The 20,136-nt window shown below is 40.3% G+C and overlaps 1 protein-coding gene across 1 annotated transcript in view; it reads right to left on the reverse strand.

The window, feature by feature from the left end:
- AGBL4 (AGBL carboxypeptidase 4) overlaps nucleotides 1–20,136 on the reverse strand; it is a 957,921-nt gene that overhangs the window by 154,113 nt on the left and 783,672 nt on the right. Inside the window, exon 8 of the mRNA XM_075037073.1 lies at nucleotides 8,614–8,725. Coding sequence (XP_074893174.1) covers nucleotides 8,614–8,725 — 112 coding nt within the window. The remainder of the gene's footprint in view (nucleotides 1–8,613; nucleotides 8,726–20,136) is intronic.

Consider the following 20,136-nt stretch of genomic DNA (forward strand, 5'->3'; position numbering starts at 1 on the left):
TGAGTACAAATGGAGAGAAATTTGGTAGCTGTAGACACATTCCCTGGAGAGCCTAGAGTATTTGACAAAAGTATAGGGGAGCATTGTTCAGAGCTAAACTATGACCATGTCAGTGTGATCAAAACAAAACAAAACCAACCAAAAAGCCTGTCTAGTTTAGATGAAATATGGCTTATAAATCCCAAATTATAAATTTGCCTTTGCAAAAAATAAGACTATTAGCAGAGGGTGGCCTGAACAGCACACCCCTTCCATGACTATCACTTCAAGGAGTTCACAGTTCCAGGTGGGACTTCATCTAATGGTGTCAATGATTTCTAAGATGTTATCAGAGAAATTATATATTTGCTTATATATATATACATACACATTTATGTATATGAAGATATACATGTAAGCAGTTTACATTTTGAAAACATGTCAAAGAGAAGGGACAAAGATCATAGATTAATTGGAGATGAGAAGGAAATCTGTAGAGGTTATTGAGTGTATTTGACTGACTCAAAAAGGAATTAACTCTATCTAACCCTTTCCTAACAAACACCTGTCATAAAACCCTCCAGTGGTAAAGATTCAGCATCTCCTGCAAATAATCTATTCTAGTGCCAAACTAGCTCTGCTGCTAGCAAGTTTCTCATAATACTGTGTGTGTTTAAAGGACCGTGGGAAGGAAGTTGCTAAGATCAGAAGCTACTTTACCTAGCAGAAATATAGAACTTATTAGTAGATTGAGAAAGAATGTTTACTCCAGAACAAACTGGAAGTAGATTTGTTAAAATTGAGTAGAAGAAACTGAGGAATTCTTCTCAACTGTTACTCCCGCTCTCAGGAGACTGCTTACCAGAAAATACCACAGCTAACAAACTGATCATGCACATCACATTTATTTCTGTCAGCAGATACCCAATTTAACAATGGGAAGAGTTAAATGGGAATACTTTTAAACAGTCTATATGAAGTATAATCTTAGCTAGAGCATTAGTAACTCTTACTATGCTAGTCCAACAGTAAGGTGGGAAATACAGTAAAATCCTAAGCATCTATGAAGCAAAAGCTACAGAATCAGACACTGATTGGCACATTGCATTGTTAAATTACACCCTAGCACCAGTGAAAGGAAGGTTGCCCCGATACTGTTTTGTTCAACAGAGAACTGAAATAAGAATTATATTTGCAATACTAAAAAGTTACCCTTCAGTCAACAGGGACTTGCAAGATGGAAGTGGTACAGGGCATTTCTATAATGTCAACAAACTGGCACAGACACAAACATTACCACAGAAAGCAGCCACAGGGTTATCATAATTGAACACATAGTGCATAAGAAGAGGTAATATCTCTTCTAATTTCAGGAGGAGAGAAATAAGAGGCAACATGTTGGCCATTTTGCCTGAAAAGAACATGTACTATATTAGATTGAGAATTATTGGCAAAAAATGATGCCTGATGATAGCTGTTTTGATGTCTGAGTGAAAACCATCAGGTACAAATGGCAACGCAGGATATCTGAGGGACTATCTGAACATCACTTCCTAGTAGGTTGTTAAAATTCAATATTGTGTTAACAATGATTATTCACTACTATTGTGTTGTTTAGCTGGAGAAGGAAATCTAAGAGCTCTGCTAACAGCAAAATGGAGCCAGGTAACGTGTTATGCTACAGATCTCATTACCCTCTGTTAATCTGTTATGACTCCATATACCAGATGATGCAGACCTCAGCTGATTTGTTTGGCTCTGAGTGATTTCTGAGCAATACCAAACCCCAACCCACAGCCTTTCCAAACATTTATTAACATCCAAACTGGCTTCAGCTGGAATGAGAATCAGCTTATAATTTTCCAGTGAAATATATTCCACTTTGCTGCTCCAATTTATAACAGGAGCAGGGGAGATGATGAGGGAAAAGAAGAATTTTGAACAGAAAACAATTGTTTCCAGTCATTCAAATGTTAGATTAGATAATACTACTTGTGGGCTTATAGTATAAGAAGCCTAAGTGTACAATTTTTGAAACCCTTGCAAAATCTGTTATTATACTTTATTTGTCAACTATCCGGAATCACATTGATAATAATACTAATAACATCATTTCACAAGATGAGTGGAAGTAGAGCCTCTAAGATTGACACAATTTGCAGGACTGACAAACATAAAATTTATGTCACGGTCCAGCAAAGTACATGCATCTCAGAGACCAGCTGCATTTTTCTTAATGTGGAGTTGTCTGGTGAAGAACGTAGCCCTGCCAAAGGCAGAGAGGATGGGAGGTCACTAGAGCAATGCTGCCATTAGGGATAGTTGCAAGCTGTAAAATATCAATTACAGGTTTCTAAGCCTTCTTTTTGTGACCTAGTTTTCCATGGAACCAGAAAGCTTCCGTCAAAATATGGCACTGCCTTTATAACCAGTGTCACTAGAAAAACAAATCCTGATTTCCATCACTACAAAAGTTCAGGATAATGAAGGAAGTTGGAGGTTGAATGTGCAGCGCATGGAGCGCTCCCATAATGCCACATTTTGAACATGGCTCCTGCACAGTCAAAACTACTGTCCTTGATGGTATGCTCTAGATGCTGATACTGAAGGCCTAGAAAAGAAGTAGGTTGAACAACAGCATTGACAGAGGGCAGTTTAAACAATGTCTGAAGACAACACCGGTCAGTCACAGCAGCATGTAAAAGGGCAGCGACTAAGGGCCTATGTCAAGCATTAACACCTGAACTGCATCTTTGAAAGACATGGGGGGTGGTCTGGAGTGGTAAGAACATGTGTAATCTCCTGACAGGGATGAACAGAGCTTAGTACCAGAATAGGAGAAACAGAAGGTGAAAAGAAAGTCTGCGAGCACAGGGGAGGGCTGAGCCTGTACTCTTTCACAAGGATGATGGGAAAACCTAGAGAAACCACTTAGCTGAGCAATACAGTCAACTCTAATGAGTTACAGATTGTCAGGGAGAGAATACATTTCCCTTCAACTGGCTACGATAACCTGCTTCACACACCACTCAACATTATACCTCATCTGCTTTCTAGTATCTGGGTTTATCAGCAGCTAAAGCAACAAGCTGGAACTCAGAGATCAGCTCAGGCCTTTTCCCCAGCCTGAGCTATCTCTACTCTCTTCCTGCAGTGGTGAAGGTGCATGATGTACTGAGGGGAGCCAACCCCAGTGAAGGATATCCATCTGCCTCTAAAGCGGGGTCTAGAGATAGATGATAACACAGAACCAGAAGAGTGTATGTTCAGTACTTTTGGAAGAAAGCAGATATATTCTTTCTGGAGAGGAATGGAGTCATCTGCTGAAGAAGCCTGAGTTACATTGACTTACCAGACAAATGTTAATTCAGCTGTAGTCTTACTGCTTGCACACCCAAGCCTACCTGAATTGAAAACAAGGCCTCCTCAGAGACAGGAAGATTGGAAACATATGCTTTTGTTCAACTCTAAGCCTACACATGGGATCTTAAAAAACCTTTTCAGCATAAAAGGTGTCATTCAGCCTTAAATATCCCCCCCCCTCCATGCCTGCCTGCAGTATTATGTTTACTCATCCTTCCTTATTAATAATTCTGTTGTCAGCAGATACCCACAAAGCCCACAAGCAGTGTCTCTTTCCCTCCCTCACGCCAGTCCATGGCAATAGCAGATTGCCATCCTTTATCAGTTAATTCATCAGCTCTTGTGGCAGATGTCTGTGTGGTGGATCTAAAGGTTCCAGCCCAGCAGATGACTCAGATTTCAGCATGCTGGGGCTTCATTTCACTGTATGTTTTGCTTTGAATCAGTGAAAACTTTCACCCAGAATAGTATTAAAAGTATGCAAAGGCTGCAATATCAAGCACTCCAAAGTCAGGAATGGAAACAGAAAAGTTGCCTATGCAGAAATAATTTAAAACTTTGGTATATATGTGCATGACAAAGGAGATGATAATTAATGAGCACACCCCAGGTGAGTGGTTTTTTGTTTTCTTTTCTTCTTGTTCAGGTCTCCAGCTCACTCAGGGCACAAAGTGAATAGCGTCTTACATAGGAATCATCTGCATGCAGGACTCCAGCTTCAATGACAACAGGAGGTGGAAAACAGGCAGAATAGAAGAAAGATGGGTGCAAGAAGACAAAGGACAGTGTTGCAATGAGAGTGCCTGGGAGCACTGCATCCCATCTCTGCATTTTCATTTGAGGGGGGCAAATCACTTGGAACAGATTCTTACCAAGCGGTCACTTGTTGCCTATTCCTTATTTTCTAGGTCCTAAGAGCTCCAAATGACAGCAATACTCTATCCCAATCTTCCTTGAAGAAGGAAGGGGTGGAAACGAGACAGTGAATGTGTCAAGCCTTGGTGAATGACATGAAACAAACCTGATCCCAGGCATCTTAAATCAACTATCTCAAATGAGTAGGTACTTCTGATCATAACTGTCCCTGCCTCTGTTTCCTATCCATACGAGGATAACATATTTGTCTCTCACAGAGGTCCCCTAAAAAATAATTAATTAACACTTCTGAAATACTCCCAGGGTATAGCAATGAGCAAACCAAAAAAGCTCATGGGGAGATTAACAATTCTATCCTCAGAGCAGGATCTGAATAGCTCACAGTAAATACAGGACAGGGCTGCACAATGAAGACTGAATCTAAAACAAAATGCTGAATAGCTGCTTATTATGTGAAGTTTTCCATTTGGAGAACTCAGTGAGGCGGGGGTCTAGCTGGGAGAATAACGTGAGCCCCTATGATTAAAGACCATATCACAATGCACATACTCAAGGGGACTGAGCTGACACTGAACACACTATCTAAGTTCACTCATTAAATCTGTTTTAAAGAGTACATTTGCTTGTTGGGAAAAGTGCTGGATGGCCACGTGAATCCTGTCCAACAATCAAGCAGTTATGCTGCGCTCGCTGTCTCTGAGGCTTCATGTTATCCCAGAGATAAGAACTGTTTGATCTCTGTAGACCATCCATATCCTGAGCTTGCCAGTGGTGAGCACTTGATCCCCAGTCCAAAACATTTAAGCACCTCCTTAACTGTAAGCACACAAGGAACACTGCTGAATTCAATCAGATTGTGCATGTGTTTAAATCTAGCTGTGCATACATGCTTTATTAGATTCCTCACCTACGCTATAGACATTTGTTCTCCAGACAGCTCTCTGTGAAAGTGTGTTATCATGCCCAAGCAGAACCTCCTGGCCCCACAGTTCAGCTGTTGGAACAGCTCATATGAACATCCTTTGAGGTACTTCAGACAAAAGTCAGCTGAGTTGGTTTAAACAACACATTCACCTTCTGAGCTAATTCCTCTAACCTGCTGCAGCATAGACAGGGGAGTCATCTACACATATCATGTGGTGGAGAGGTGGAAAGGCAGTGATGTCTGGTATATGGGCAGGGAAAGGTACTTAAGAACAGAAATATCTTCAGCCAACAGCAAGTGATCTAGAAGAGCAAGTCTGTCACTTCAGTCTGATCTGCAAGACTGACACCACTAGAAACAGCTGAGAATATCCCCTCTCTTCACATAGGCTAACACAATGACAGTGACTTACCATCAGGACCGATTGTTTCAAAATCAGTGACATGGAGATTAAAAGCTTCCTATCATTCTCTGATTTCTTGACCCATCCACTCCCTCCTAAAGATGATATGGTCATTATGGAAGTTGAAACACTTTAAAAATTAAATAAGCACACTTTGTAAAACCCAGAAGAACAGAGAACCACAGGGGGGTTGGTTTATTTTTACACAGCAACTACAATAAACACTTAGCCTTGGACCACTCAGTGCTGGAATCCCTGTAGCTATGGCATTGTGTGCACGTCTCATACCCACTTCACTTATTTCTGTGTCAGTCATTCTCCCCCCTCCAGAATGAACTTTTTTCAAAGGAAACAGCTTATCTTCCATACTGCAGCAGCAGAAGAAAAATCCTCCTATACAGCAGTATTTAAAATGTGTTTTTATGCTCGTATGGCAGCTAATTTTCCTTAAATGATTTAAGGGAATGAATACATCTAAAAGGCCTGCACTGAGCCATTCTGCAACGGCAACATGAAGCTGAACTTCCTGTGCTTTAAACAATCCAATCTTGTGTGGACAGCTCCTCGTCACAGATCTCGTCTAGAATGGGAGGGATGAAGGTTATTTTTTATTACATTATTCTGTAGGGAAGTTTACTTCGCATTTTATTTCACTTCATATTCCCCAGTGTGGGGACACTTCAGGTGAGGAGAGGGCGGCAGGACAGATGTGTTCAAATGCATAAATCCTGATCCATTTCAGTTTGACAACAGCCTTTCTGCAACTGGTTCACCTATGCGTGCAGCCAACCATCTATCATGCATTACTCATCTGGAAGTTACACTCTACACCTGGAGAGTAGTTAAAATCTTTAGCAGCCTGAAGTGATTCAAAGCAGGTTTTTATTCTGGCACTCTGTCAGGAGGGAGGGGTGTGTTTTTTTTTTTTATCTCAAGTACTTAATAAAAATAGTCACTTCTAATGCAAGATGGCACATGTACAGTCCCATGCCCTCTCTCTGAGGCAGCTGGCATGTTTTCCCCTTTTGTCCCAGCACTTTGGGTATGGTCTGTTCATACAAGTATTACTGGGATTAGAGGGACTGAGAAACTGGTATTGCCTGAGAAAAACAATAATGCCATATACTGCATTGTATTGCTGAGGGTCTCTAAAACTGTCAGAAAGGCTGGTATGGACTAGGGGATGATAAATCCAGACAAGAAGGTTTTTTTGGTGAGTAGCTAATTCACTGAGAAATGAAACTCTGAAGAGCCACCTGAACTTTGCTGGTACTTTAATACAAAAAAAAAAAGATTCTTAAATAGTATTTAAAAAAAATAAATTAAATAACCCTGAAAATGAAATGTTACACTTGTGTTTGAAAGGCTCCTTTTTCTTTCCCTCAGAAGGAAATGAACTGGAACTGGTTCATCTCAGGCCGATCACTGGGTAGGGATGGGAAACAGAGAGATGGAGGAAAGGAAAAGATTTCCATTTCAGACCAACTCTGACCAAACCTTTCTTTTGATTTTTCATTTTAGCCACCACAGCAAGTGAATTCATTCTGCCCAAATAGGGCAGCTGGAAACTACCAGAATTTTCAAAGCTTCCCAGGAATGGAACAAAGCTGAAAAGAATCCCTGCCTCCCCCAAATAGCTTTATTTTACTGATAGTGACTTCTAATAGTACTAGGATTTGTTGCTTTACTAGCTAGAAGCATTTCCCTACACCCAATCTTCCTGTAATGTTTAAGGACCTCTATTCTTGGGAAAAAACCCTTTCTTCTCAGACAAAGCAACCTTCATGCTCTCCATCATCTAGAAGGAAAATTGTCTTGCTATTTGGGGTAGGAAACAAAGGAAAGACCAGGCTGGCTGTAAAACTCCTTTCTGTACTTTCCATCGTCATCACTCTAATGCAGCAGAGCTTAGGAGCTTCGGTCACAGGCACAATGCTAGGTGCTGCACAAACAGAATAGAAAGACAAATTCTGTGCCAAACAATTAGCAGTCTAAGAAAATGTTTTCCAGGCAATTGGATTCCATTCCATATGGAAGGACCTTGTCTATTAACCTATCTTCCTTGTACCTAAAACCCCTTCTGTACAGGTATTACTACAAGCTGGAAGATAAAAAGTCCAGTTAAGATGTATTGGGAGAACCAGGAGTTAAATTAAAGGAGCTCTTATACTATACATGATGTAGCCAGGAGTAAGAATCCTCTTTCTTTATTAACAAGGCAAACCAGGTCCTTTCTCACACTAACAGAAAGGAAAAAAGAAAAAAAAAAGAAAAAAAAAAGAAAAAGGTAAAACTTCAGGAAATTAAAGATCCAAATGCCATCTCCATAATGGGAAGCAAAAAGACAGGACAAATACCAGGAATGCCATACAGAAAAAATAATCATCTATAAAAACTCCTCTTATTTTTTTGGCAGTGATTTTTTCCTACCCATCTCCATCTTTGTTCAGCAGTTTTTCTTAGGTGCCACGTTCAATAATCCTTCTGTGCTTTGATGTCAAACATTCAATAGCTGTCTGCCTCCCTCCCACTCTGCTTCTCCATATTCTCTGCAATCCATCTCCTCTGATTAGCTAAGATTTCACCTTCAAGAACACCTCTGCTTCTTTAAGTGAGCATGAGTGTGTGCGTGTGTGTTTATATAATATTTGCAAATATTATCCCCCTTCTGCTCTGCACGCTACATAGCAACCCCTGCCGGAGCTCTGGATTAAACATCAATGCCATTCAGTAATTCAATTTGGGGGACCTGCTGGTTTGAATCCAGCTCAGGACATCACAAGAGCAGGTCGATTGAATTTAGGCCCTGCTTTCAGAATTATTCCATATTTAATCTGAACTGAACTTCATTTCACTTGCTCTCTCCAGTCTGATGCTTCTTGTGACAAAAGACACAAATATTCCCTGATCTCATGCAGTGCGAGAGGTGTTTGCTTACTTCTCTTTTATTTTGGTTTGCCGCTGGATTAAGCCACGTTAGAGTTACTGGAATCTTGCACAACCCTGCAGCGGGAGAGAATCAGTACCTCACGAAGTGGCTGTTCTGACATCACTTTTCCTCACTCACCGGATTGTTGTACATCTCAATGATGAGCTGTTTCACTCCGTGCAGTGTGGGATGAGCCCAAGGAGATGGATTTGCCCAGTGCCGGTTTAAATCAAACCCCATCAGGGAGCACCTGCACACACAAAAAAACAACACACACAAAGGACATATATGGGCTGCAACCTCTTCTGGCTTTAGCTGCAGAATCAGGGCTGTATTCTGCAGCTGATGTATTTAAACAAGTTGTTCTCATGGAAAAAAACAAAGCAAATGCTTCCCTGAGGACGAGGAAAGCCTGCGGCAATGGCCACTTTTAATAACAACATGACCAATAGAGTATCAACTGAAACATCTTTCATCATTCAGCCTTCTTCCCCTCCACAACACATATGCCCACTCTATTCTTTGCCTTTTGCCAGCTTGCCATGCTGGCACTGGAAGAGCCTGCTTGGCCTTCAAGGTCCCCTTCTCATCAGTGCTCTAGGTGAGGGTCTATAGCTATGAGGATGATTCATAAACTGCATCACCAGGCCTTTACTTTGCCCTCAGTCAAGCCTTGACTCAGCAAAGCTGTTAAGAGCATTGAAATCAATGGCCATTAAGTATGTGCTTAAGGGATTTAAAGCATGAATGTAATTGTTCCTCTAACCCAGGGCCTCAGTCTCTTCCCCTCCTGCAATTGCCTACACAAAAGTTAGCCAACCAAGACACTAAGTTAAAATGCTTATTGGCCATCAAATCTTGTGGGTGTTGAAGCACATATGCCACCTTGGCTTCTCCTTGCTGCCCTGACTTATATCCCTCTCAGTACATTGTGTCTTGAGTTTCATTCTGCTGCTCCCAGTCCCCCGGAGTAATACCTCATTTTTTGTCAAGTCCCACTGAAACTCAGTGGGCTGTTGTTAGAGTGAACACAGAAGAAATTACAAGGCTGGAAGTGGCACAAATACAGGGGGGGAAATCATGTCCCTTGCCTACTGCAGAGATCACCTAGACAATCTGTGGCCACTGATAAAAGCAGGAAGAGAAGCCACTTCTGTTGTCTCAAGCTGAGCTTGGGACCAGTGGACCTTGGGTAGATCTTACTCAAGAATTCTGTGAAAGACTACACATATATAATAAAAGCCCAAGCAGAGATACAACTTCCTCTATATTTAAAACAAACAACAAAAAAGCAACCTCACTTCTAAGCCTTAAAGCTTCTTGAGAAAAGAAGAGCTTTCATTGATCCTTGGTCTATTACGAGAATGTCTGTTCAGCCTTAATCTTTTAAACACACCTATGCAAACAATAGAGATTTACTCCAGTAGCGCTATCCTTCAACAAAAATTGTAAGAATCTGATGAACAAACCCCATAAGTTTAATTGGCAAAAAGAAAATGCCTCACTTCTCTAACGGCTGAAACAAATGATTGCATACATCAAACACAAATAAAAACTAACACAGAGAAGTGAAATGCTAAGAAAACTGAGGGGATGAATCCTATGAACCAGAAAATACAAAGTTAACAGGAAACTCTTTTGTAAAAATTCTTTTGGGAACCTAAGCAGGCAGGAGCTGTCATGCTCCTTGGCCTTAGACAACCCAACCGTCAGGCTGTCTGGGAGTTCAAACACCCAACTGCCAGCTCTGCAACTCCATCACTGCTGTCTTGGTGTACAGACAAGCGGGATGGCTCACTGTGGTGGAGAAAGCCACCTCCTTGTCTTCATGGTCACTTGTCTGCTTGTCTAGAGAACAGGTGGATTTCTTCTCTGGACACTTCAAGAGCTACAATTCCATAGACAACTCTGAAAGTTGTCTCCACCCCGCTATAAAGCAAAGCATATTATATAAGATTTTTCTCTCTCCTTTTTTTGTCTTCACATAAACTCTCTCCACTCAGTTCTACTAAATCCTATCTTCTTGTGAACTCACAGACATTAATATAAAATCAGAAGTACTTCCAGACACATAGGTGGAATTACACTGGGATAAAACCGGTGTAAGAACAGAATCACAGGAATGAGTTTTTCGTTTAACAAAAGCAGGAACTGTGGTGATCATTATGAGTCTTACTGTATTTTGGCACAGTTCCCAAAGAAACAGCATGCTTACTCCACAGGGTAACTTTCTTAAGAGATCAGAACCTGAAACCATATCCCCTTATACGGTTAATGTGTCCCATTTACATTTTGTTTTAAGAATATTTAAAACTAATAACACTACAGAAAACAAGTATATTTAGATTCCATTATGTTCATCTCCAAAGCACATTGAACTGACCAAGCTTCAGAGCACCAAAAGCAAATTTTAAATTCAAATGTGGATTGTCAATATTAAATTTGGGGTTTGGGACTTTTTAGATAACTTTATATAAGTCATCCCTATAGGGAACAGAAGTAAGCAAAATCTAATTTCTGTAAGATACTAAGGCATTGTGATTTGCAATATTTGAATTTACCATGAAAGTCTGGTTAGTGATGAATCTCATAGTTCATTTCAAGAAACAAGAACAGTTGAAAATTGTTGTCTTTACTTGAGAAGACTTTATAAACAGAAGGAAGCAATGCTTGACAAACAAGTTATTCATTTGGGAAGCTCCTCTGAGATCTATTTAATAGGAACACAAATTAATTTCCAAATATCATTTAGCTAGTCTTTGATGTGGTATATCACATCTTTATCAATGTAACAACAATTAATTATATTTCTGAAGTAGGCATTATAATTTCTTTCCAGTCTGGGAATAGTTTAAAATTTTCTCTCCCCCCCCTCCCATTTTTAAGTCTTTTTTCTTTCCTTTTTGCCTAAACACAAATTTGTATCTACCACATTCTCTCTTTATTCATATGTTGCAAACTTGTGGTCTCTCTAAGGAAACATCAAGTTGTGTTCCTTGGTACTTCAGATTTGATTATTGACTCTATTACATGTAGAACTGTCTCCCAAAGCTCACGTATATCAGGACATGACCAAAACATATGGTAAGAGTCTCCCAGATGCCTATTACAGATCCTTCATTCATTATGTTCTCTTGCTCCCAGATGATGTGATCTCCCCTGTGGCTAATATCTCCAGTGCAAGAACTTGAACAGGATAACTTAAAAATTGCATCTTGCACTGCTTTTTAATTCCCCCTACCAATCTTAAGCCAGCTCATTTTTAGTACACACTGCTTGCTCCTTCCATGGCTTAACTGTTTACTTGCTGCTTCAAGCACTGGGTAGGCAAAATAGAAATATAGGTATACTCTGGAAACAGCAGCTCTGCGATGGGAAACAACTGTGTTCCAATATAATACAGAATCCTTCTATATTTGAGACCAGCTTTCTTACTCAGAATGCAAGTGTTGTCATTGGCTTCAGTATGGTTCCTCATGTGACTGTAAGTGTTCCCCAGATTTAGAAAGGGCCTCCAAATCTGTCCTATACAGATTAGGTTTATTTTGTGCACTAAAACTAATGTGTTAGGTACAAAATCAACAAGGGGAAAACCCCCTAAGTTATATAAAAAAAAAACCTGTTTCAGGATGATCTTTGAAAGGGGAAATGGAGGAGAACAAAACAGGAGACATTACAGACTCCAAGAGGTGCAAGGGAAGACAAAAGCAGCTTCAAAATTAGTGAGGGTCAGAGCAGGTGAACATTTCCAGAGTAAGGGCACTGGAGAATACCCCATTCCATGAGGTTTAGTGGCCATGTCCATGAATGCTCTTATAAATGTGGCTGGTAATATTGACATGGAGCCAGATAAGAATGACATGCTGGCACAAACTCTCGTAGGTTAGAAAAAAGTGTAATCAGATATAGGTGAGCTTTCTAAAACTAGCAAAGTAGCAAAGTGCTACTATTATCTGATTGTGGTCTTCATTCATACTGTGAAAACCTGGGTTGTGTGTCACATAGTCATTGCTGCCACCAAAAATTACATGTATGTAATTTAAAATATTTAAGCTGTTGACAATTGTTTGAATTTTGGATTATGCTTATTAAGGTTTGCTAGATATACAGACCACATACTATGTTTCTGCTTTGTGAATGAATGTACATTTAAATCAGGTTCTGTGATTATACTTGTTGAATTAGAGTTTGTGTTTCACAAATGTTCTCCAGCCTTTTTCTAAAATTTCTGTTTTCTATAAGTAGATAAATTTATTACAGTATTTATAAATTTACATAAACACAGTGCAAATTCAGTCAAAGCAAATGAGTTTCAAAATTGAAATGGAAACTGAAACATTTTGCAGTATTCATCCCTCCCTACTTGGGAGGCAGCCAGATCTCAAGAGGTTACCAGCACAACTCAGTAAAACCAAAGATGTTCAGACCAGCATTCAGCTTGCTGGGCAATTATCTGGACAGAACCTCCTTGCCTCTGGGGGCTTAACTCATCACTGGTTTTAAGGATTTCTTATGCAGCTGCTTTAAGGAAAACATCCTTGTCCCTTTCTGGAAATGAGGAAGGTTTAGTACCAAGGCCTATGCTGTGTTTATTTTGGGGCCTGCTTCCTATTCTTTCAGGCTGTGCCGCTTCTTTCTGGAATCTCCAAGTTACAGAAACCTCCAGGAACTCTGCCTTCCTTTCACTGCAGTTCTCCCTCCCCTGTTCGTTATTGCTACTATGTGAGTCTAAGTCTCTCACTAACAGACCCATTTCCACAAGGTGAGATATGGAGAATAATGGAGGAAAAGAGTTAAAGAAATCCTTTTTCATGGCATATGATTTATTACAAAGAGAACTCTACACTCTTCCCTTCAGCTTTGTAAGGTTGCATTGGTTCATTGGATCAGTACCAGGTGAATCTCCAGATAATGCCGCACACAAAGCCAGGGAGTTCAAATCCACAAATGGCACTACCAACAGGGTTAGGATTTGAAATTGAAAAGGTAGTGGGGGGAGGGGGTGCACTGACTTTTTTTTTCCTCAGGCTTATTGCAATAAGAGTGGAGACAGACGGTAATTGGTCTCTATAGTTGCACTTCTCTGAAGCAAGAGTTATAGCAAGAAACTGCTGTGAGACTGCAGCCTGCAATATCATGCAGGAAGAGTAGGTGTGCAGTATGAGAGAGTGAATACAAGGGGAACACGTGGAAGACTTGCTTCTTTTAATAAATATATCATTTTAGACTTGATATATTCACGACATTTTACAAATCAACTCTAAACCTGCCGTCAAAGTCAAAATGTTCATTAGTGTGCATTTCACCGTTTGGGTGCTTAGGGTTTGCAATTTATGCATTTACCTATTATTCATTAAAGAGGATTCATTCAAGCCCACATGTTGTAAGGTAATTAGGTAGCAAGACATCCTAACACTCCAGCTACAGAGAATTCCCCCTCCCAACTCTCTCTCCCCCTCCCCAGCTTTCTGCATTTTTAATTTAGAGCTCTGGAAACCTTCACAAAGGCTACTTAACATAACCACTGCAGTGTGCTCCAGGCAGAACACAAGTGGCCATACAGAGCAGAACAGCATTAGCTCCCAGAGACCACATGGTGGAGTAGATGTTTACAGAATGAGCACTGCATGGTGTACTGACATAATTTTAAATAGTACATGACGGTTAAAGATGTGTTTCTCCATTTTCTGTGTAAACAATCTTAAATAAGAATAAACACAAAGGGATATTTTATCCTTCTGATGAATACATGCATTTCTCAGAGCTGGTAATAGGCGTTACAGACACACGCACCAAGGAGAACACGCATCCCCACCTGACATGGGCAGACTCCCTTCTCTGATCTTCAGGATAGATCTTAATTCTAGTATTTAACTCTCCCTACACACCCCGGGTCCTCAGTAATGCCAGAAGGATTCCTAGGCACGAAGCAGAATGCTGGAAATAAAACCCCATCCCGCAGTTACAGAATCATGCCCTGTGAGTGTGCCTGGGATATAAGACAGTAAGATCCTATCACTAGTGTAGCTTATCCCTGTGGCTAGCATGGGACTCATCCCCCCCTGCATTTTTTCCTGCATGGTGCCCAGCCCAATTTTCAGTTTTTCAAGGGATAGGGTTTCCAGTGCATACCCTGGGAGGCAAGTCCCAGTTTAGCAAAGTTCTCCCATAGGAAGCACATGTCTGGCCCGATGTGTGGATCTCTCCGAATGAACGCTCTGCAGGAGCAGGTCTCGTCTGTCCTGCCCCTGGAAGGTGTTCACGGCACTCCCACTCCCAGCCGCACGCTGAGTCACACTGGCACATCAATCTCGCGCACCCAGATGCTTTAACCAAGTTACTGAGAACACCTACAGTTCTTCCATTTTAAGGCCTGATTCATTGTTTGGCCTTTTCAAAACCAAACATATCACTGACTTAATGAGAGGAACACAGCAGACAGTGGATTTTTTCCAACTTTTGGATCCCAGAGAATTTCCACTGCAGGCATTGACCCTTCAGAAATTTCACATACATAGACCATAATGCAGCATTATATGAACTTTCTTTCCTGATGTCGTCCAAAAGCCACCTGCAACTCATGGATCACAAGCTGTAAACCACTGAGAAAGAGAATTTTAACTTCACATGTGCTTAATTTACTGGACTCCCTCCTCTGAGAGTGCTGTCAACAGGTCAAGCTCCTCTAGGCCCTCCTGCCAGTCTTCCTGAGCCTTCCACACAGTGCCCTAATACTAACTCCTTGCAAACCTTTCCCTTCAGACAGGCAGACCCTCTTTAAACTATTTGTATTTCTTTGGCATTCTACATTCCTGGAGGCAGAGGCTGGGTGGAGATAAGGTAAACTCCTCGCAGTGGTTCACAGAAAACAGCTAATATACACGTTAGCATTTCTGGAGGCACAGCTCATCTTCAATTACACTTTTGTTCCCACTTCTGCCCCTTGTCAGACTATGCAAATAATCTGATACACAACACACCTCGCAATTATTAGTGAATACTCCAGCTGCTGTAGAATGACATTCCCCCACATTGTAACATGTATTTCACATACTTTTTGGCAGATGAAGCTGGTAGTCTTGCTTAACCTACTCACCTTCAGGCAAGAGGAAAGGAGTGTTATGTTACCTGTAGACTAGCATTATATGAACATCCCCAAAAGATGGTTCAGCTCTTACTATCAGACCTATTACACAGAGAAAGCTGCAGTCAAAGGAGCCAACCTTAATGTCACAAAGTTGAGCTTTTTAAAAGTTTGGATATGCCACAGCTGCACAGATACATAGAGGCTTCATTCAGCCCTGTGTCTGTCATTATTATGACACAGCCTTTAACTACAGGAGCACAGGGTGTTTTTTCCACAGGGCTCTTGCTTTATTCTGTGCGCAGGATCAACACTGTTCATTAATGAGAGGATTATTCAATATTTTGGCTTTCCCTTATTGTTCAGTATGCAGCCCTGGGCTCCTGCTTACTGCATGTTACTCAAAGCCTGCTCTGAGGACAGAGCTATTCAGTTCTTCATGGCTTTTCTAAAGTGCTTAGCACTGCAGGAGACAACTGCTTTATAAACACTGATGGACTAATTTTCCCAGCAGCACTGGTTCAAGAGGGGACCACATTGTCCCCAATTCATAAAAGAGCAATTGGGACAAAAAGTGACTTACATAAAAGACAGTGGCTAATTTGGGCCACCATATCTGAGAGGCCAAGGACAGGATTTTTGTTTAAGAGAACTTTGATTTATATAGCACGTCACATGTTCGGCACCTAACTTACTCTAATTTGAGCTGAAGCTGATTGTACTCAAGGCTTCTCCAAATCTGACCCCCAAATGGCAATGTGAGTGGATAGAATATTAGAAACATCCAGGTTTGTGGAATTAGGAGAGTTAGAGGTTACTATAAAATGGTAGGACATTACTGTATCATTAATGGGTTTTGGGTGTTTTTCAGTCATACCTTAATTCAGCTGTTTTGCTTGGCTTTGGATCCCAACACTGCTGCATTCAACTGTGTCTGAGAACCTGCTCTAATACGTGGTCATTAGGGTTAGCACTGTACCTGGTATTGCCTTTACTGTCCTGAATAGGATTTATCGATTACTCCACTACATTACAATCTATCAGACTATTTGCATCCAGAACATCACTTGTGCAAAGGCAGTGATGCTGCACACACATTCTCAATAGGTCATGCCAAAACTCAGCCAGAATTACATCTCCATCATCACAAGGGCCTTTTCCTCTTTGATATCCTGAAGCAAGGGTTTGACTTGATACCAAAACTGTCAAGAAGGTGTGCAGTATTCTGATGAAATAGCAAACAGAAAAGCAATACAGGACTGGCAAACTGCTGGCTGAATACTAACTAACAAGGCTTAACTGCCCAGCACCAGAGAGCACAATTACTGGCTTCCTTTTACAACTGTGTTTGCTAACAGACTCTAACACACTTAGTTATTTCTCACTCCCATACACAACCAGAATATTGATTGTATTCCTTCAGAGTCTTGCCATGTCTGTAACTTGTTCAGCTCGCAAACAACTTTTTGGATACATAAGTATCCAACTATTTGGGGTTAGTAGGGGAGAAGACCCTTTTTATTGTCTGTGCACAGCGTTACTCAACCCATACACACTGCCTGCAAGCAGCTTACTCCTGCTTTATTAGTTAGCATGTATGATTTTCATCAAACGTTAGAGTCAGGGATATGTCCATTAGCCAGGCACTCCAATACAAAGTCCTTTTACCACTACTAGGTGAAAAATTTACAATTGTATGGAAAATCCTGAATAAAACCCCAGCTCTCATAATATTACAGGAGGGGGAGGATGACCCAGTGGTTCATTTAGGGTCACAACATGAGACTGTTAAGACCTCTTATGCAACGCAGAAAAAAATTGCAATGCCTTGGTTCTTCTCTTGTGAAAATAATATATTATTAACCCTCCATGGTATTTTGAGAGGAAATGCATGAAGGATTGTGAAGTACTTTGGTGCTACAGTGATACGGATATATTAAGCACTACAGATGGAGATTAAGTGATTTATGGAGTTGCAGAATGGTTTTCTGACAGACCCTGAATTTTGGTGAGGTTCACTTCCCACAAGCTTGCACTACTTCACACTTAACAAACGCTTCTGAAATGCCTGTAAGACCAATAAGATATCCTAGTACATTTTATGAGAGAAATTCTCTGAGGGTTTGTGTGGAGAAGGGGAGTTGTGTGGGGTTGGGTTTTTATATCAGTGAACATTTCCTCTTGTTTCTTCTACACCCAATCTCCTGTAACTAAAGATATTTTCCTCTCAAATGTGTCTTTATTCTCACTTTAATTTTCAAGGTCATCGGGCTCACTAGGTGTGTTACATATTGCTGTTTAATTAAAGAGAGAAGATTAATTTTATTCTATTAGATTGTTTCAGTACCTGCCAGCTGACTACCGTGCATTAGCAAAGGGACAATGTGGCCAAGTCAGTTAAAAAAAAAAAAAAAAACCCACACCAAAACCCCAGACCATTTCATCTTTGTAAAGTCCACCAGAAACTCTGACCACGATGTATATGTTCTTCCCATAATCACTGCTATGATAAAATAACAAATGTTTCATGGCAGAAATAATACCAGTGTCTTGTTTGTCACATAACATTTCAGAAGATGGCAGGCAAACTATAAAGCCCTGATCTGTCTCTGATTGCAATCAACAAAAAACCCAGATGCTTTCAAAGGGAGTTAAATCAGGCTCAGATCTTTTCCAATCACTTGTTAATTTAAGGGGCAGAGTTTTACCATCTGAGCTTCACTGCATGGTATTGCCTCAGCCCAAACAACACAGAGAAGCAGGAACTATCTGACAGCATGGTGGTCTCTATTCCATTACCAGTTTCTACCTCAAATCACTTAGGTTTTATATTTTCCACCAATCCCATCAGTTAAGCATACTATACGTCTTAGAAGGCAAGCTACCTGGCAAAGATATATTTCTCATAATACTCCATGACATCTCCTCTTACTAACTCAAAACAATGTATGAGGGGATTTGGTGCCATCACAAGAGATATGGGTCAGTTGTCCAATATGGATGCTTGTCTGATGCAGAAGAATGGGAATGTAAAGCACTCAAACTGTAACTTCTATCAATCACTGCAATGCATCAGCAGAACATGATTTGATACCAAGCCAAGCTGAAACTACACATTTTGATTCCGGAGCACTGAAACATCTCATTGCAATGAATAATGGTACAATGAAAGATTAGTTTGAGAATCCTGATGAGAATATTAAATGTGAAAAACTTAAACCTTCAGGGACTTTCTTTTTTTTGTTATTATCCCTCAAAAACAGGCACTTGGGGGTAAAAATTGTTAGAAAGGCAGTTTTTGTCTACTAGTTAATAGAAAATTTTATTATTATGCCCTTTTCTGTGATGTATAGAGGAATGCAACAATTATTGATGACATGTAACAGTTGAAGAAAGGAGGTGAGGGTGAAACACCATGCCAAACTAAATCTTCAGGTAACCGTTATAGAGGTAGACCAGGAAGGATTTTGGGTGGAAGCTGATCTTAGCATCCTTCTTATCCCACTCCATACATTTAGCTTACTTAATAAAAAAAGCAACTGTGTTGCCTAAATATTCATGAATGAAATATTTTTTGTCAGTCCAGTTACTTGAATTAAACCTGCAATGAAGAACTGATTTTCTTATGTAATCCTTTGAGGCATCATCTAATGTGAAATTATGACATGCTGTTGGACTTGGCTTTATACATCTCTTCTCATGCTTAGATACTTCACTTTCAAACTTAACTATAGAAGGCCAAGAGCTCCATAATTGTCAAAGACAAGAGTACACCCCTCAGTCTAACTGTATATTTCTGGCATTATGGTCTATGTTATTTTTCTTGTGAACACTCCTTTCAGTCAGCCAGAAATTACTGATGAATATTAAAGCAGTAAGATATGCAAGTACATTAAAATCATGTAAGCAAATTGAAACAAAAGAGCTGAACCATATATTGGTTCACTGGCAACCTTGTCCATTGTCGCTCAAAAAGTAAAGTGAATAGGTAGAGCACAAGCCTGCTATTACTTTAGTCAAGTTTTATCAGGAAAATTATATTTACACCAGTAGCACCTCTGTGAAATTCTTATGCCTGACACTGTCAGCACCACAAGTGCAAGAGTCAGCCTATGCCATCCTCTATTGAGATGGTGAATGTTATACATGTTCTCTTAAGCACATTACATGTGAGATGAAAGATGCCATGGCAGTGGAAGGAAATTCAGTGCAAGATCAGCTCATGGTTAAAAAGTACAAATGCTCATGTGCTTGTGCATGCTGCAGCACTCAATACATGTTGCTTTTCCATGCTGGTTGTTGTCAGAGTTCCATTTCCTCACCACATCTGTGCTAAAGCAACAGAAATGCTACTTTTCAGTCTGCCTTCTTAAGAAAAAAATGACTTAAATAACCATACTGATCATGCACAAAAGTGTGGTTTTTCCTGTCTGTCCTTCTCTACCTGTACCCCATCTAATTTTTAAACCCACTGGCCAATTTTTACTCAATTTCACAGAAAAGGACATAAAGGTAAAGAGGCTTACATGTACATATAAGATACATGTGTGCATGTGTGGACAAGGGCAAAAGGACAG

The sequence above is a fragment of the Buteo buteo genome, chromosome 10, assembly GCF_964188355.1.
Source record: "Buteo buteo chromosome 10, bButBut1.hap1.1, whole genome shotgun sequence".
NCBI classification, from domain to species: Eukaryota; Metazoa; Chordata; class Aves; order Accipitriformes; family Accipitridae; genus Buteo; species Buteo buteo.